Genomic DNA, 16122 nt, shown 5'->3' on the forward strand with positions numbered 1-16122 from the left:
CAGAAAGTATGTTGGCATTGGAATTACCTCTTCACATTCCAGTTGTAGTCACACACACAGTCTCCCCTATGTCCAGGTGGACTGTGAGTGTAAACGTATGTGTGTGTATTTGATGGTAACAGGGATGTGCCCAGACCTGTGGCTCAGGCAATCTGACCGCCACCCTTTCCAAAACAGATCTCAACATGCCTTCTGGCCGGCCCACAATGTTTAGCTAACCGTGACTAACTTCCCTCCCCTCAATACACATCACAAACACATCACACACACGCGCACACACACACACACACACACACACACACACACACACACACACACACACACACACACACACACACACACACACACACACACACACACACACACACACACACACACACAAGAGGTGAAGAGATGTGTGACGAACGCGGCAAAGTAGACAAACAAAGGAAGATCTGGTAGGAGACGTGAAGTGTTTTGTAACGTTCCGGTAGCTGTCATGATGTATGTACATTGAGGTTTTGTCTCAAACTAAAGCAAATGAGCAGGAATTCAAAGAACATCCTTTCTTCAAAATTGTATCTGAATGCATTTTTTAAAACTTTTGAAATATCTCTTGTGCTTCTCCCCACAATGTGTCTTTACTTTCTCTGGTTTGTTTCTGCTCGCTACTGCCTGAAGGTTTCAGTTTTACACCACAGTCTGAATCATTTAATATGTGTGACTTGTCCTGTGACATCCAAATATAGCAGCATTGCTCATGGAATCTGTAGAAAAATGAGTTAGTAGAGCGCTAAAAGCAGGATTGACAGTGTTCATCTGCGAGGGCTGGTCATATGTGTACTGTTTGCTTACCAAGGTGTTTGATATCAGCTTTTTGTACATTCTGGAGTCTGGCAGAGTCTGTAATATGCCCACCTGTCATACAATGATCATAAGAGTTTCATTAATTTACATACTGTGATGTATATTCGTTAGAACTGATGTATATGACATTGATTGTTTATGGGGAGGCCTAAGAGAGGAAAAGTAATTTATGAGCGTGTTTCCAGCTATTGGGGAGGACTACTACACTGTACTACTGTGTCTCTAACTGGAGCCATATGAAGTCTGATAAATATCCTCATTTAAAGCACTTTCTTCTGCAGTATGTGGCTTTATTTTCAAGTGAGCAATAGAGAGCTGATAGGAAATGAGGTGACTGAAAGATTAGCAAGGGCATGTAACAAAGGGGCCAGGTCTGAATTGAAACAGGGAGGATGCATGCATGGTGCTTTTACCTCCACACTGCCAGAATCCTGACTGTATTTTGACTCTTGCAGTTCACCGATACGTTGTTGGAGGGCCCACCAACAACCATCTTAATGTAATGCCTATTTAATCCCTGAATGAGTGCATTTAATGGATTACAATCCTAATCCAGGAGGGTCTGGTTCGGTGTGCAGAGCTGTTACTATTCCTTTTCTCAAGACCTCTCCTGTGTTTGACTGGATGATGATAAGTACACTCAAAAAGTTTTCATTTTTGGAATGCTGTATTTTAGTAGGGAGGTTAAGTGATTTTTGACTTCAAGTCATGGTGCAAAGGTCCCCTTTGGTATGGAAGTACCTTAGGGTCATACAAGTAAATTTATCCTAAGACACAAGTGAGAGCACACTTTGGCGGCCATTTTTAAAATGGCCACCGACCATACTTGAGAGGCCCATATCTTTGCTTCTGTTATAGCTATAATGGCAAACTTGGTGTCAAAATGTACATTTTTGTGGTCAAGGAATCCAAAAAAATAGGTTTCAAGACTAAAAAAAAGAATGATATTCTCCTCATCATGACAACTGAAGGTAAAATATGCAATTTATTTAAAAAAAAAAAACACATCCCAAAAACACAGTTGATTCACAACTCATTAATTTAATAAATAACAACTTGAAGTGTTGAATATGTGTATTCTGGATGCAAAGAAACTGAGTAGTGAGACAACAAGTTCATAACTACAATCATGGAAAAAATTATTAGACCTCCCTTGTTTTCTTTAGTTTCTTGTTCATTTTAATGCCTGGTACCACTAAAGGTACCAGGCATTACCTGAAGAATACAATGAACAGGACTTTCAATGCAGCTGATTCCATCATACTTTACATCCTATTTGACATGCTTCAGCTTCATTATCCCAGGTATATAAGAGGACATTTCATGTCATAAGCAGCCCTGCACATGCAAAGGCCTAGAGTGGTTTCCTGCTGGCATTCAAGCCGTAGCACAACTCAGAAGCTGTCAGCTCTCACATAATGCCTAAAACAAAAGAATTATGTGAAGCCACAAAGGCAGCCATCATGACTGAGAGACTGGTAGCCAAAAAATGGAAGATCTCCAAGACAGCCGTTCATTACACCAAGAAAAAACAAGCCCAACATGGTCAGGAAACATCTTTCTACCCACCAGATGACCGTCACTCATCCATTCCTGTCAGGAATTGTCCTCAGACCTCCAGGGACCTTAAAAATGAGTGGACACTGTGGAGAAATGGGACTTGTTTGGCAAGGACAGTTGGAAAGCAACTTGTTGAAGCTGGTCTGAAGTCACACAGAGCAGGAAGAAGCCCTTCATCAAGGAAAGGAAGAGGAAAGCCCGGTTACTGTTTGCTGGGTTCATGAGGATCGGACTGCTGATGATTGGACAAAGGTTCTCTTCAGGGATGAATCCAGTTTTCAGTTGATGCCCACTCCAGCCAACTTACTGGTTAGGAGGAAGCCCGGAGAAGCTACAAACCAGACTGTCTGCCCCTACAGTAAAACATGGGGGTGGATCAGTGACCATCTGGGGTTGTTTGAGTCTGGGTGGAACAGGGCAAATGAACCAGGTCATATTTGGGGCTACTCTGGAAAACTGTCTTCTTCCATCAGCTGGAAAACTCTTTCCTGCTTCTAATGACTGGATTTTCCAACAAGACAATGCCCCTTGCCACACAGCAAGGTCAGTTAAAGCCTGGATGGAGAACCAGAACACTGAAACCATGCCTTGGCCTGCTCAATCACCAGAGCTAAATCCAACTGAAAACCTGTGGAAAATCATCAAATGTTAAATGGAGAACCACAAGCCCAAAAACAAAGCAGATTAGTTAGAATTAGTGCAACAGGAATGGGCTGCTGTGACAGCAGAACAATGTCAGAAGCTGGTGGAGAGCATGCCAAGATGCATAGCTGCAGTCATCAGAAACAATAGTTATGAATAAGTACTAACTCCTGTGTGGATCATGGGACTAAAACAGACAGAAAAGAAAACATAGAATCCTAAAAACTGTTTTTTACAGAACGATGCTATAGCTATTGATGGAAGAACTGAAGTGATTTTGGTTATCAAAAAAAACATGGAAAATGTCTGATATCAGCTCTGAAATTAAACTCTTATGAATTATTTTTGTTGTTATCATTATATTTGTCCAGACCAATGTACCTTTAGTGGTACCAGGCATTAAAATGAAGAAGAAATGGAAGAAAACAAGGGTGGTCTAACATTTTTTTCCATGACTGTATGTTCACATTTTAGAAGTAGGCAATGGCATATATACAATTTTCTATTGATGAAGACTAATAGCTTAGTGTAAATACATCATGATTTTCTATTTAGATGTCTGCACTACTGTGGGAACATGGGCCATGACATCCACAGAGAGACATGCAAGGCAGCCTCTGCATGCAGCATTTGCAGTCAATCTTAAACTTGCAAATGACAAGTTCTGGCAAGTCCTTTGAAATAGTGGCAGTTGTAGTGTAAACAGGAGTTGGTGGAGAGTCTGGGGAATCCTGCTGTAATCCCCATAGAGACGGCAAAATTGTTGCATGGTGTTTGACAAGTGCCTTTCCCCATACATGTCCACTCTAAAGAGAAACATGATTAATGATACCAAGGCCCTCTGTTATTCTTAGCCATATTTATATTATGCTCCTACAGTGGGTACAGAAAGTATTCAGACCCCTTTAAATTTTTCACTCTTTGTTTCATTGCAGCCATTTGCTAAAATCAAAAAAGTTCATTTTATTTCTCATTAATGTACACTCAGCACCCTATCTTGACAGAAAAAACAGAAATGTAGAAATTTTTGCAAATTTATTAAAAAAGAAAAACTGAAATATCACACGGTAATAAGTATTCAGACCCTTTGCTCAGTATTGAGTAGAAGCACCCTTTTGAGCTAGTACAGCCATGAGTCTTCTTGGGAATGATGCAACAAGTTTTTCACACCTGGATTTGGGGATCCTCTGCCATTCTTCCTTGCAGATCCTCTCCAGTTCTATCAGGTTGGATGGTGAACGTTGGTGGACAGCCATTTTCAGATCTCTCCAGAGATGCTCAATTGGGTTTAGGTCAGGGCTCTGGCTGGGCCAGTCAAGAATGGTCACAGAGTTGTTCTGAAGCCACTCCTTTGTTATTTTAGCTGTGTGCTTAGGGTCATTGTCTTGTTGGAAGGTGAACCTTTGGCCCAGTCTGAGGTCCAGAGCACTCTGGAAGAGGTTTTCTTCCAGGATATCTCTGTACTTGACCACATTCATCTTTCCTTCAATTGCAACCAGTCGTCCTGTCCCTGCAGCTGAAAAACACCCCCATAGCATGATGCTGCCACCACCATGTTTCACTGTTGGGATGGTATTGGGCAGGTGATGAGCAGTGCCTGGTTTTCTCCACACATACCGCTTAGAATTAACACCAAAAAGTTCAATCTTGGTCTCATCAGACCAGAGAATCTTATTTCTCATAGTCTGGGAGTCCTTCATGTGTTTTTTGGCAAACTCTATGCGGGCTTTCATATGTCTTGCACTGAGGAGAGGCTTCCGTCGGGCCACTCTGCCATAAAGGCCCGACTGGTGGAGGGCTGCAGTGATAGTTGACTTTGTGGAACTTTCTCCCATCTCCCTGCTGCATCTCTGGAGCTCAGCCACGGTGATCTTTGGGTTCTTCTTTACCTCTCTCACCAAGGCTCTTCTCCCACGATTGCTCAGTTTGGCTGGACGGCCAGGTCTAGGAAGAGTTCTGGTCATCCCAAACTTCTTCCATTTCAGGATTATGGAGGCCACTGTGCTCTTAGGAACCTTGAGTGCTGCAGAAATTCTTTTGTAACCTTGGCCAGATCTGTGCCTTGCCACAATTCTGTCTCTGAGCTCCTTGGGCAGTTCCTTCGACCTCATGATTCTCATTTGCTCTGACATGCACTGTGAGCTGTACGGTCTTATATAGACAGGTGTGTGCCTTTCTTAATCAAGTCCAATCAGTTTAATTAAACACAGCTGGACTCCAATGAAGAAGTAGAACCATCTCAAGGAGGATCAGAAGAAATGGACCGCAGGTGAGTTAAATATGAGTGTCACAGTAAAGGCTCTGAATACTTATGACCGTGTGATATTTCAGTTTTTCTTTTTTAATAAATTTGCAAAAATTTCTACATTTCTGTTTTTTTCTGTCAAGATAGGGTGCTGAGTGTACATTAATGAGAAATAAAATGAACTTTTTTGATTTTAGCAAATGGCTGCAATGAAACAAAGAGTGAAAAATTTAAAGGGGTCTGAATACTTTCCGTACCCACTGTATACAAATTTGTCTTACCTGATAAGCTAGTCGAAGGAGGTGCTGATGGAGTGCGTCACTGCTTGGTGGCATGTGGTGAAAATCTTTTCCTTTGTGAAAGAAGAGGGAGAGTTGCCAGCATCCACAGTTGTGATGTTGTCCTCAGATACACCATACAGCATCAGGACAAATCTCTGGAGCATGGGTGTCTGACTTGGACTAAGGTTCTCTTGTTTATCTGAGGACTTTCATTGCGTGCCAAGCCATAGTGGGGCTGGTAGGCAACCCTGTGAACAGTGGCAACATGTATGATTTGGATGGGTGTAGTAGCCTCTGTGTTGCAAGAGCATTTCTGCAGCTTTTGTGCCACATGACAGGATTTTCAATCATCAGCTGCACTACATCCTGACTTGCACCACTAATGTCCACTATAAACTCAGGCAGATTCCCAAATACCTTCAGCTCCTGGATGCTATTTACAGATTTTTTAAAAACATGATTGCAATCACTGTCATCTTCCTCCTGCACAGAGCTCTGTCCCACCTGGAGAAGTCTGCAAGCACTGTGAGAATCATATTCTTTGATTTCTCCAGTGCTTCTAACATGATTCAGCCGGTTCTCCTCAGGGACAAGCTGGAGGTCACAGGGGTGGATCACCACCTCTTAGGCTGGATAATGGACTACCTCACAGACAGACCACAGTTTGTGAGGACACGGGACTGTGAGTCTGACATGGTGGTCTGCAGCACAGGGGCCCCACAGGGAATGGTCTTGGCTCCGTTTCTTTTCACCCGGTACACTGCAGACTCCATGGACCACTCAGCCAGCTGTCACCTGCAGAAGTTCTCTGATGACTCTGTGATCATCGGTCTCATCTCAGATGATGATGATCGGGAGTACAGAGAACTGAACCAGGACTTTGTGGACTGGTGCAAGTGGAACTGCCTCCAGATCAACTCAGGAAAGACCAAAGAACTGGTGGTGGACTTCCACAGGCGCAGTCACACACCCCCACCATCGGTGAACATCCAGGGCATGACATGGAGAGAGTGGACTCATACAAGTACCTGGGTGTTCACCTGAACAGTAAACTGGACTGCTCAGACTACACTAGTCCACTTTACAGGAAGGGTCAGAGCAGACTCTGTCTACTGAGGAGACTGCTGTCTTTTAGGGTGCAGGGGGAACTCCTGAAGACTTTTTATGACTCTGTGGTGGCATCAGCCATCTTCTATGTAGTGGTCTGCTGGGGCAGCAGCATCACGGCTGCTGACAAAAGGAAACTTGATCGACTTATCAAGACGGCCTGCTCTGTCCTGGGGAGCCTCCTGAATCCAGTGTAGGTGGTGGGAGAAAGGAGGACGTTAGCCAAGCTAACATCCCTCCTGGACAGCGTCTCCCACCCCATGCACGACACTCTGAGAGCTCTGGACAGCTCCTTTAGTGACAGACTGATTACCCCAGGTGTGTGAAGGAGCGTTACTGCAGGTCCTTCCTTCCTGCTGGTATCAGACTTCACAACACATACAGACCACACACACTCACTTAATGAAAGTTAGCAAACTGTCATGTGCAATAAGCTATAGTGCAATTCATTTGTGTATATATGTATAATAATGAAGCTAACTAACTAGCTAGCAAAATGTAGGCTATGTGCTTGCTTCAATATTAATGAAGCTAACTAGTTAGTAGCTAGCTAGTTATAATGAAGCTAACTATTTACTAGCTAGCTAGTTACTAATTATCTAACCTTAAAAAAATTTTTCTATTCAGTGAGAAAGTCATATGAACCTCAAAGTGTCAACCTGTCACCTTTGACCTTCAACAGCTGCTACAGCTGTTGCAGCCCCTGGTGCATCTAGGCATATGCTACTCCTGACCAGTTGAAATCTCATGCTACTTAGAACAAATGTAATGTATAGAAGTAGCTGCACTGCTTAAATACAAAACTTTTAGAAGGAAAAGATAAGTAAAGTCACTCTGATGACACAATTTTTTATGTGAAATATGCATATTTACCCCCGGTTGTCATGGTAAGGGAAAAACTGTTGGTATTTTAAACTTGAAACCTATTTTATTGGATTCCTTGACCCCAAAAATGTACACTTTGACACCAAATTTGTCATTATAACTATAACAGCAGCAAAGATATTGGCTCTAGAATATTTTCGCGCACTGGCGGTCATTTTTGAAAAAAAATGTGTTTATTTCCAACACAAAGGGTGATCTCACTTGTGTCTTAGGATAAATTTATTTGTATGACCCTAAGGTACTTCTATACCAAAGGGGACCTTTGCATCATGACTTGAAGTCAAAAGCCTATTTTTTGGGCTTAACCTCCCTACTACTTTGGTAATGTTTACAAACGTCTGAGGGTTCCAACTGCAGTGTACTGGCTCCATAAAAACCTGACTGTCCATTCAAGAAGTTCCAACCTATGAGCTTCAAGTTTTTTAATCTTAACTGCACAGTTTGTCAGTGTTGTTGCAACATTGTTTTACTGTGCAAAAAATCCCAACCAACCAACTAACCAACCACCAACCAACCAACAAACAAACACAAATTTTACTACTCTTGAATGATTCATATTCTGAGAAGAAATTGCAAACATATTTAATATTTGTTCTCCTGTGTTGTTTGTTCTTAGAAACCATGTCATGTCTTGTGTCTCATAGTTTACATTTCCCCCTCCCCCTCTGTCTGTATATCTCTGTCTGTCTGCTGTAGGAGACGTTAACAGCTTGGCCTGCCAGTGATTATGCTTCGGACTAGGAGGACTGCAAGATTGTTTGAGTGATGGCCTCTGACAGATGTCATCATAATCTGCTCTTCACAAAGATCAGACAAGTTGTTAATTCTGATAGCTGGAGGACCTTGTCAAGCAGCTTTTCTGGAATGTGTCTGGGAATTTTATTTGAAGACTTTCTTCTGTGACTTAAGTCACTTTTCAACATCAGATTGGATTGTAATCCCCCCCCACAATTCTGTTCCCTTGGGAATAAATCACTCTGGACTGGCCTGACTGTGTGACAGCTTTAGATAGCAGTCATTCATTGCAACCTAGATGAACCTACGCTGCCCTAGTCCCTTTCCTCGCTAGCTGTCCACCATACGGAACAATCTGAGGAACCCTCAAGACTGCTTTTTCGCCTTCATCCCAGTTTTACAGGAATATTTTTGAAATATTTTTTCTTTTTAGTAACTTTTGATATTTGGATTCTATCACATTTTCTAAATCGCTGACAGACTCTCTAGAGTGTGGGGTCAGCGACTACACTTGAATATCTAACGCTGTGTGAACCCCTGGCACTTGGCACGTTTACCATACATCAGCAGTCATGGAGTCTGTAGCAGCTAGAATGGCCATGGTGACAGACTCCCCGAACCCTTCATTAAGGTCGAGGACTACTGTGACGACGGATGGCGATTCCTTCGTGAGCACTGTCAGCCTTCCCTGCAGCCACTTTCTCTCTGCCAACTTCATCAATGTTGGTAAGTGTTCACCTTTATGACCTGCAATACCTATGTGTGGTGATAAGTTTTCATTTGATTCATTTGTCAAGACAGTGTTCACATGTGTGAAGTCTTGTCTTGTGCTGAGTAGTTTTTGGTCTCTGCCGGCTAGTGGAATGTAGTGCTGTTTCACTTAATGCATATTGTGGGTCGCTTTGCCTTTCTTTATGTCAGTAAGTTAAGGATGGTTGAAGGCTTGATGATCTAATCAAAAAACATGAAAGAGAAGCAAATGTATGAAGAAAAACCTCACAATGTGACACTGGTGTTTTGAGATGTTGGAAAGGTTATGTGATGGAGACTACAGGAAACGCTGATTGTGTAGACTGGCAAATAATAGGATTGGACTAGTTTTTTTCCTGCCTAGAACTAGCAAAAGAGTCTAGTGATTTCAACATTCTTATGATCTTAAAGAAAGCATAACAAGCTGGTGTAGACTTGATCTGATCCCTGATCATCAACCTACTAAGTCGGTGAGAGAACAGCATGAGTGGGTGCCAGTGATTGCCAATATAACCTGCCTCCCTCAAAGTCATAAGTCCAATATTATATATGTTAGTGTTAGACACTAAAAACAAACAAACAAAAAAAATAAGTAGATGCCAGAGTTATCAAGCATTCAAATCAATAGCTGAAACTGAGTTTGAAACATAATAGTCTAAACTGCAGGTCAGCATTTTAATTCAGTTCAGACAGCTTCATTATGGATGGTTTTGTTCACCAGAGATGTAAAGCAAAGCTAGTAATTGTACAAAGTTACTCCAGGTGATGAGTTTGAAAATGACTGCTGCAAAATTGTAATGTTCTTTTTATCTCTTTTTCTGCCCATATAATGTACTCTTGCTCAAGTATACCCCTATATGACAATTAACTACACCAAACTTACTAAATTAAAGCTTTGAAATGTCTATATGATAAGCAGTAAAGGTCCTTAAAATTATGTGGGTGATGAAAGTTTCTGTGCAATGATGCCCATACGGAAAATGTATGCTGTAATCATTTGAATCAATCATCTCTTATCTTGAAAAGTATCTCTGTAGCCGGCATGTGAATGTTTTAAGAACATTAGCATTAAACTTACTAACCTGCTAAATATTGTTGCTTAAATATTGTTGCTAAATATATAGTAATGCTTCATTTGCTGGGTTGCTGGATTTCTCAAGGGATGGGCACATAAACCCAAAGATTATGTGCTGGATGTCCTTCAGAGAAGTTCAGGAACTTCTGTGCATTTCACCACATCATGAACTCTTGAGCCTGAATGAAGCTCTACTCCAAATTTTGTTTTTGAGGGCACAGTTATTTTTGACAGTTAACAATCAAATTCTAATCGATTTATTTTTTCCCTCAAGAGTATTGAGACTTATTGACAATAGAACAGAGAAACATATGTGTGTACCATAATGCCACTGGTCACAGCTGTTGCCAGCAAATACGCATAAAAATGGATGAATCCTAAAGGTTAACTGAAATTTTGTGCCTGTGGAGGTTAGGCAGTAGCAGGCTGCTACACTGAGTAACCAGCCTGAGTTAAATGCAAATTGTTTTCATTTTAGATGGAGATTTATGGAAAACGTTAAGGTTTTAATTTGTGGCAATCAGAGGACTTCTTCCTACACATTAAGTGTTATTTGATGATGCATGGTGAAATGCTCTTTGGATTAAGCAAAAATATTTTTTCCCTGACAGTTTCATCTCAGTGGCCTTAAATGCAGTGCAGCCACAATCAATGATGTCTTAAGAGTTGAATGTGCTATATTTACTGTATGCACCAACAGCCACATACTGCTTGCTAATGCTAAGAAGAAAATGTTCTTTTTTATTATGATGGACAACAGCAAATTTGCATTGTCTGGAAAAATAGGCATTTTAAAGAATTCAAAAAATAGTTTAAAAAGAAAAGTTTACGTGTAAGCACCAGTGACAACTAGCTTGACAGCCCAACCACAGGAGACTTAGAAGGCCAATTCCTTTGCTTACTGTACATCTCCAGACATTCAAATGCACACCTCGGAAGGTTTACATGCACCTCTTAGCCAATACCCCATTTCAACTTAACTGCCAGGTTTAACTGCTGAGCAACAAAAAGTAGCTCTACAAAAGCACTGGCCTCCATATGTTTCTTTATGATTCTTCAGCTCTTGGCTTTTATCATTAGGATTTCTCAGGACTTGTTCACTTTGACCTGATCGGTGGGAAGTTAAAATTCCAAAGTCAAAATCTGAAAACAACTGCAGTTATAAATTTGCCCCAGAAAGCATGGAGTTATCTTCCCTTACATTCTCGCCCCACAACTCACCCACTTCTGGTTCAAGACCAGTGCCAGCTGGTCCTGTGTGAGGGGTGATAGTCTCAACAACTTTTGTTGTTTCCTTGACTCTTGCTCAACTCATCAGCCCACTGGCTGACCAGTACTGCAGGTGAGGCCATTTCAAATGGAATTACAATTTCTGTAACCCAAAAAAAGAAAGAAAATTCAGTGTCATCCTTACAAAACCAATGTTATCTAAGGTCTGTTGATAGTAAATGCACACCAGACTGTAATTCACTGACTGGGTGAACAGTATGGATTCAACAGTTTTTAACTGTGCTACACAGTGGCACATGACTGGTAATGATGTGTGATTATCTGTCATGTAGCTTTCTAGACTTACAGTACGTTCCGTCTCATGTTCCTGCATTACCGACTTTCAGCTTGTTTGTGATTCTGCTCATTTGTCTAAAATATGAATAACAAAAGTGAATAATTTGCAATTATTCACTTGTGAATACTTGGGCGTAATGACCCTAAATGAGAGAAGGTAGAGGCATGGTGCATTGTTAATGGCAAGTTTGCTAATGTTAGAAAATATGTGCTAATCGAGCAAAATTTGTCTTTTTGCCAAGTTGTGATAATTATGCTTTTTATTAATAAGGCTTACTGTGTGTTAAAGATGATGTTACCTATATGTTATTTTAAAAAATGGTAAGTTGACCTGTATGTATTTCTAGTTACCTTGCTTTAACTAGCAGTGTAAAGTGAGCATCCATGACAATCCAGTAAATTCCAGACTGCAGCAGCTGGGCCAGGTGAACTTCCAGGAGTGTGTGTTCACATTTGGGTCAGACAGGAAGTGGGATCTTATTGCCGTGTCTTTACTGCCTCATTAGCACTGCACAGACTTCGGTTGAACACGATGTCACCAGCACGAGATAGCGATGCCCATTTCTGATTAACTGGCTTCACTTTTGAACAGTGGGAGAAAGTGATGATGCATTGTCCACCTTTTTATACATTCCATACTGTAGACACAGTGCAAGGCAGGAAAACTGTCAATTTCATTAATACACAGAGCTCATGACAACACATTAACTGGAGCATTAAAAGAAACAGCACACACCATTTAGTCCAGCCAAGAAGCCTACGGCATCTCAGCCACTGTTTTTAGTTGCTTGTCTCACATGTCTCACAGACATAGGATGTCTCTTTTCTCTAGTCCACACAGGCTGTGTATGGGCTCATGATTTGCCAGTGCTGGGAAAGCTACTTTAAATTGCTAATCACCTATTTTCTACATATGAGTCTTTGGAAAAGCAATTTTAGTGTTGTAGTATTGTATTACCAATTATGAATCAGCAGAAATAATGTGATACTTGTAACTGTAGATATGTTATCCACCACAGCTCCAAACTACATATGTAGAGAAAGAAATCAAGATTTTACAAGTAGGCATGTTTGTGACTGGTCTTTTCCCCACTGGAAAAAATACTGTAACATTTTTATCCTTTCGTACAAAGTCATTAATGCATTGTCATCCTTCATGTGCACCAGCACAGAACAAAATCTCCAAGCTGGAATTCCAATATGGTCCTACACAAAGAACCTGTTCAGAAACAAGCACAAGCAAGCACTTTGAGGAAGGAAATGAATGTGTGTGAATGAATGTTTGTGAATGACGGAGTGGAAGACTACAGTTGTTTGAGGTGGGTTGGGAAACAGCTGCCGTGTTTACCTAAAATCCCAAACCCTCCAATTTAGCCTCAGCTTTACACTGATGCTGCATTCACATGTAATTAAAATCACCCTCCCAAGTCCTAATGTGGATGACCTGCTGCCATTCTCAAAATTATGTGTGCATTTGTGGGTGCTGAGAAGTAGGGATTCTGGCTGAAGATGATTTCTTTCTTATGGTTTATGCTTGCCTCTCATAATGTGAGACGTGTGAAGGCAGTTAACAGAATTACTACAGGCTGGGACGTAATGCACATATTGAGAGCAAGCACTTACTGCTATTGTTTCTACTGCTAACATGATGGCATGTCTGCTACCTGGGTTTCAGAAGCTTTATTTACTAAACTCATTGAAACGTACAAGTCATCAACAGCATAACAGTAAACAAAATCAGTCTTGGAGCAACTTGGTCTTCCAACTTCCACTATCTTTTCTAGACTAACATTATGAATGTTTCCAAATAACTACTTTCAGATTTTGTAAAAATAACAAATGATCTTTGTCACAAAAACAACCATTCATCTTAGTTCTGTCCTTAAATTATATTAAGTCCTCTGGAAAGTTGACAAAATCTGTTGGGTCAAAACTATTCATACAACTACTTAAATTATCATTTTTGGTGATGCGGAAATCTGTGAAAGTCCAAAATAAAATTTTCTATGTGGCATGGCCTCTTAACTTCTTGTGAGTGATTACAATTGACTACAGCTGCTGACTCCTCCGAGTGAAGTTAAACAGAGCCCATTTGATACACTCATTAGACTCAGACACAAACCCTGCACTGGGAAAGTCTGAGAAACTCAGCAAAAAAGTAAACATGGAGCCATTTCAATGCAGCTACAGATCCCAAAACCATCAAACAGTTGCTTGTAAATATGAAGTGCATAGTACAGTTGTGTCACTGTCACAATCAAAAAGAAACACAAGTTATTGCCTGATGCTGAGAGACAATTGTTCAGGATGGTCAAGAGTCAACCAAGAATCACCAAAAAGCAGATCTGCAATGAATTAGAAGCTGCTAGAACACAGGTGTCAGTGTCCACAGTTAAGCATGTTTTTCATCACCATGAGCTGAGAGGCTGCCGTGTAAGAAGATTTGAATAGATCCTCATCACTGTTGGAAAAGCAGCTTCTCTTGTGACAGAATAAAATGCACTTAAACAATAGGTGAACCTGGATGTATTGTGAAGCTATTAGATAAATACACAGAAAAGCACTTTAGGTCTTGCCGTAAAGGACACTACTTGATATGTCCTCATAGACTTTAAGAACTTAAAATGCACGAAGAGAACAGTGAAAAGATTCATCCCCTCCATTTTAGTAAATCATTAGTGTCTTCTCTTTCTAGAACACACATAGCCAGAGGGGGGCAGTGCTGCTCCCTCCTTTTTACACCCACATTCTCAGCCACATGCTCTGCTTTATTCAGAAACTCTCAGCATAATTTCCCACAAAGACAGACTGAACCTTAATTATGTCATTATCTTTGGTACAGACTGCTTGTAATGGAAAACTGAATCCTTGAATGATGCATTCCATTCATCTCTCTATATTTCCTCCATGAAGAGGTCCAGGGTTAATGAGCTAATTTTCCTCATTGCTTGACCTGCACTATAGTGTTTTTGGTAACCAGCCCATTTCTGGTAATGAAGTAGAATAGAAAAAGAGAAGTATATGAAATGTTTGATGAAAATGGAAAGAAGATGACAAAGTACAGTGTCCTGGTGTATGCCTGAGCTTCTCTTCTAAGTAATTAAAAACAAAATCTGCAGTAGGAGCAAGCTACCTTCTTCCAGCTGCTCTTCCCTCTCTGGTATAACCTCCTCCCATCAGTTGAGCATGTGCCTAAAATGCTATATTGCTGCTTGACTGCTGAAGGCATTTTCACCAGTGTGGTATGTGTCCTAAAAACTCAGCCACTGGGTTGCCCCAAAAGAATAGTTGTTATTTTAGCTTTTCAAATCTCACTCTGACATAGTGATGAGACTCATTGAATCTCAACATTCTCCCAGGTGTCTCTTATGCATTGAACTCAAGGTTGTTCATTTCGCCTCTTCAGCTGTGAAATTATTACTGATTGGATTTATGAATGTTTTTGTTTTTTGTTTTTTTTTTCCTTCTGGTGAAAAATGGCAAAATATAACTTATGTTTTAAGTAGTGTCTGAGGCTGGTTCTGTTTCAGACCCAAATCTAGTTTCAGGAAGCTTTTCATTTAGTGTCCTTCTTCACATAAACATTGGGCCAGACAGAATCTATCATAGAGAAACTGCACACTTAATGGGAATGGGAGAAATGCATGGTTAGGGAGTTGCAGATGATTGTTCACTCGTGGGTTAGTCTTGCCATTACCAGTAAACATCATTCTGTTTTAAGGGGTTACAAGCCACAAGACTAAAAGTTACAAAACATTTAGTTGTCTAATATGCATTGTAATATAATGTATATAATTCTTTATAAAATTGAATACCCTGCTGTCTTTACCGTATGATATTTATCATTAGTCGTGACATCTTCCACAACATGAAATGAGCTGTGTTTGTGCCCTTTCACAATGCAGAACTTTCGCTTTAAGTAGGCTGTTTCTGCATACATGTTTGAAATGAATTTGTAGTGATGCGTAAATGCACTTGCCCCCAAAGGATGTCTCTCTTTACAGTGACTCTCATTACCTATCCTAAGCAATTAGCACCAATAGCCCCTCTGGCTTGTTCAGGCACTGCTGCTGCCATTTACCAACTGCCACATGCTAGGCTAATGAATAATATAGCACACTGTGATGGCAAAATATCCTTATGTGCATAATATGGAGTGAGTGGTGGAAAGGTGTGAGCTGATACTGAGGCAATAGAAAGGGATAATGAAGATGATATCATGCAATATTGAAGAGCATGTGAAATGAGGCGGGGGGTGGTGGTAGTCTAACCTACATAAACATCAAAGGCTCCAGGGAAATTTTTACAAGAGGAGCATGTTACCCTGGGTTTGTGTATTATGTGTCTATTGAATGCTGTGCACATCATGATCTAATGGGGATTAAAGCCACCAAAAGCTTTCATTTGTTAAGTTTAAAGGACATTTTACA

At 40.7% G+C, this 16122-nt stretch overlaps 1 protein-coding gene across 1 annotated transcript in view; it reads left to right on the forward strand.

Annotated features, from left to right (window-relative positions):
• plch2a (phospholipase C, eta 2a) overlaps window positions 1–16122 on the forward strand; it is a 226665-nt gene that overhangs the window by 11490 nt on the left and 199053 nt on the right. Inside the window, exon 2 of the mRNA XM_055012694.1 lies at window positions 8263–9027. Coding sequence (XP_054868669.1) covers window positions 8874–9027 — 154 coding nt within the window. The 5' untranslated portion in view covers window positions 8263–8873. The remainder of the gene's footprint in view (window positions 1–8262; window positions 9028–16122) is intronic.

The sequence above is a fragment of the Amphiprion ocellaris genome, chromosome 8 (genome assembly GCF_022539595.1).
Source record: "Amphiprion ocellaris isolate individual 3 ecotype Okinawa chromosome 8, ASM2253959v1, whole genome shotgun sequence".
NCBI lineage: Eukaryota > Metazoa > Chordata > Actinopteri > Pomacentridae > Amphiprion > Amphiprion ocellaris.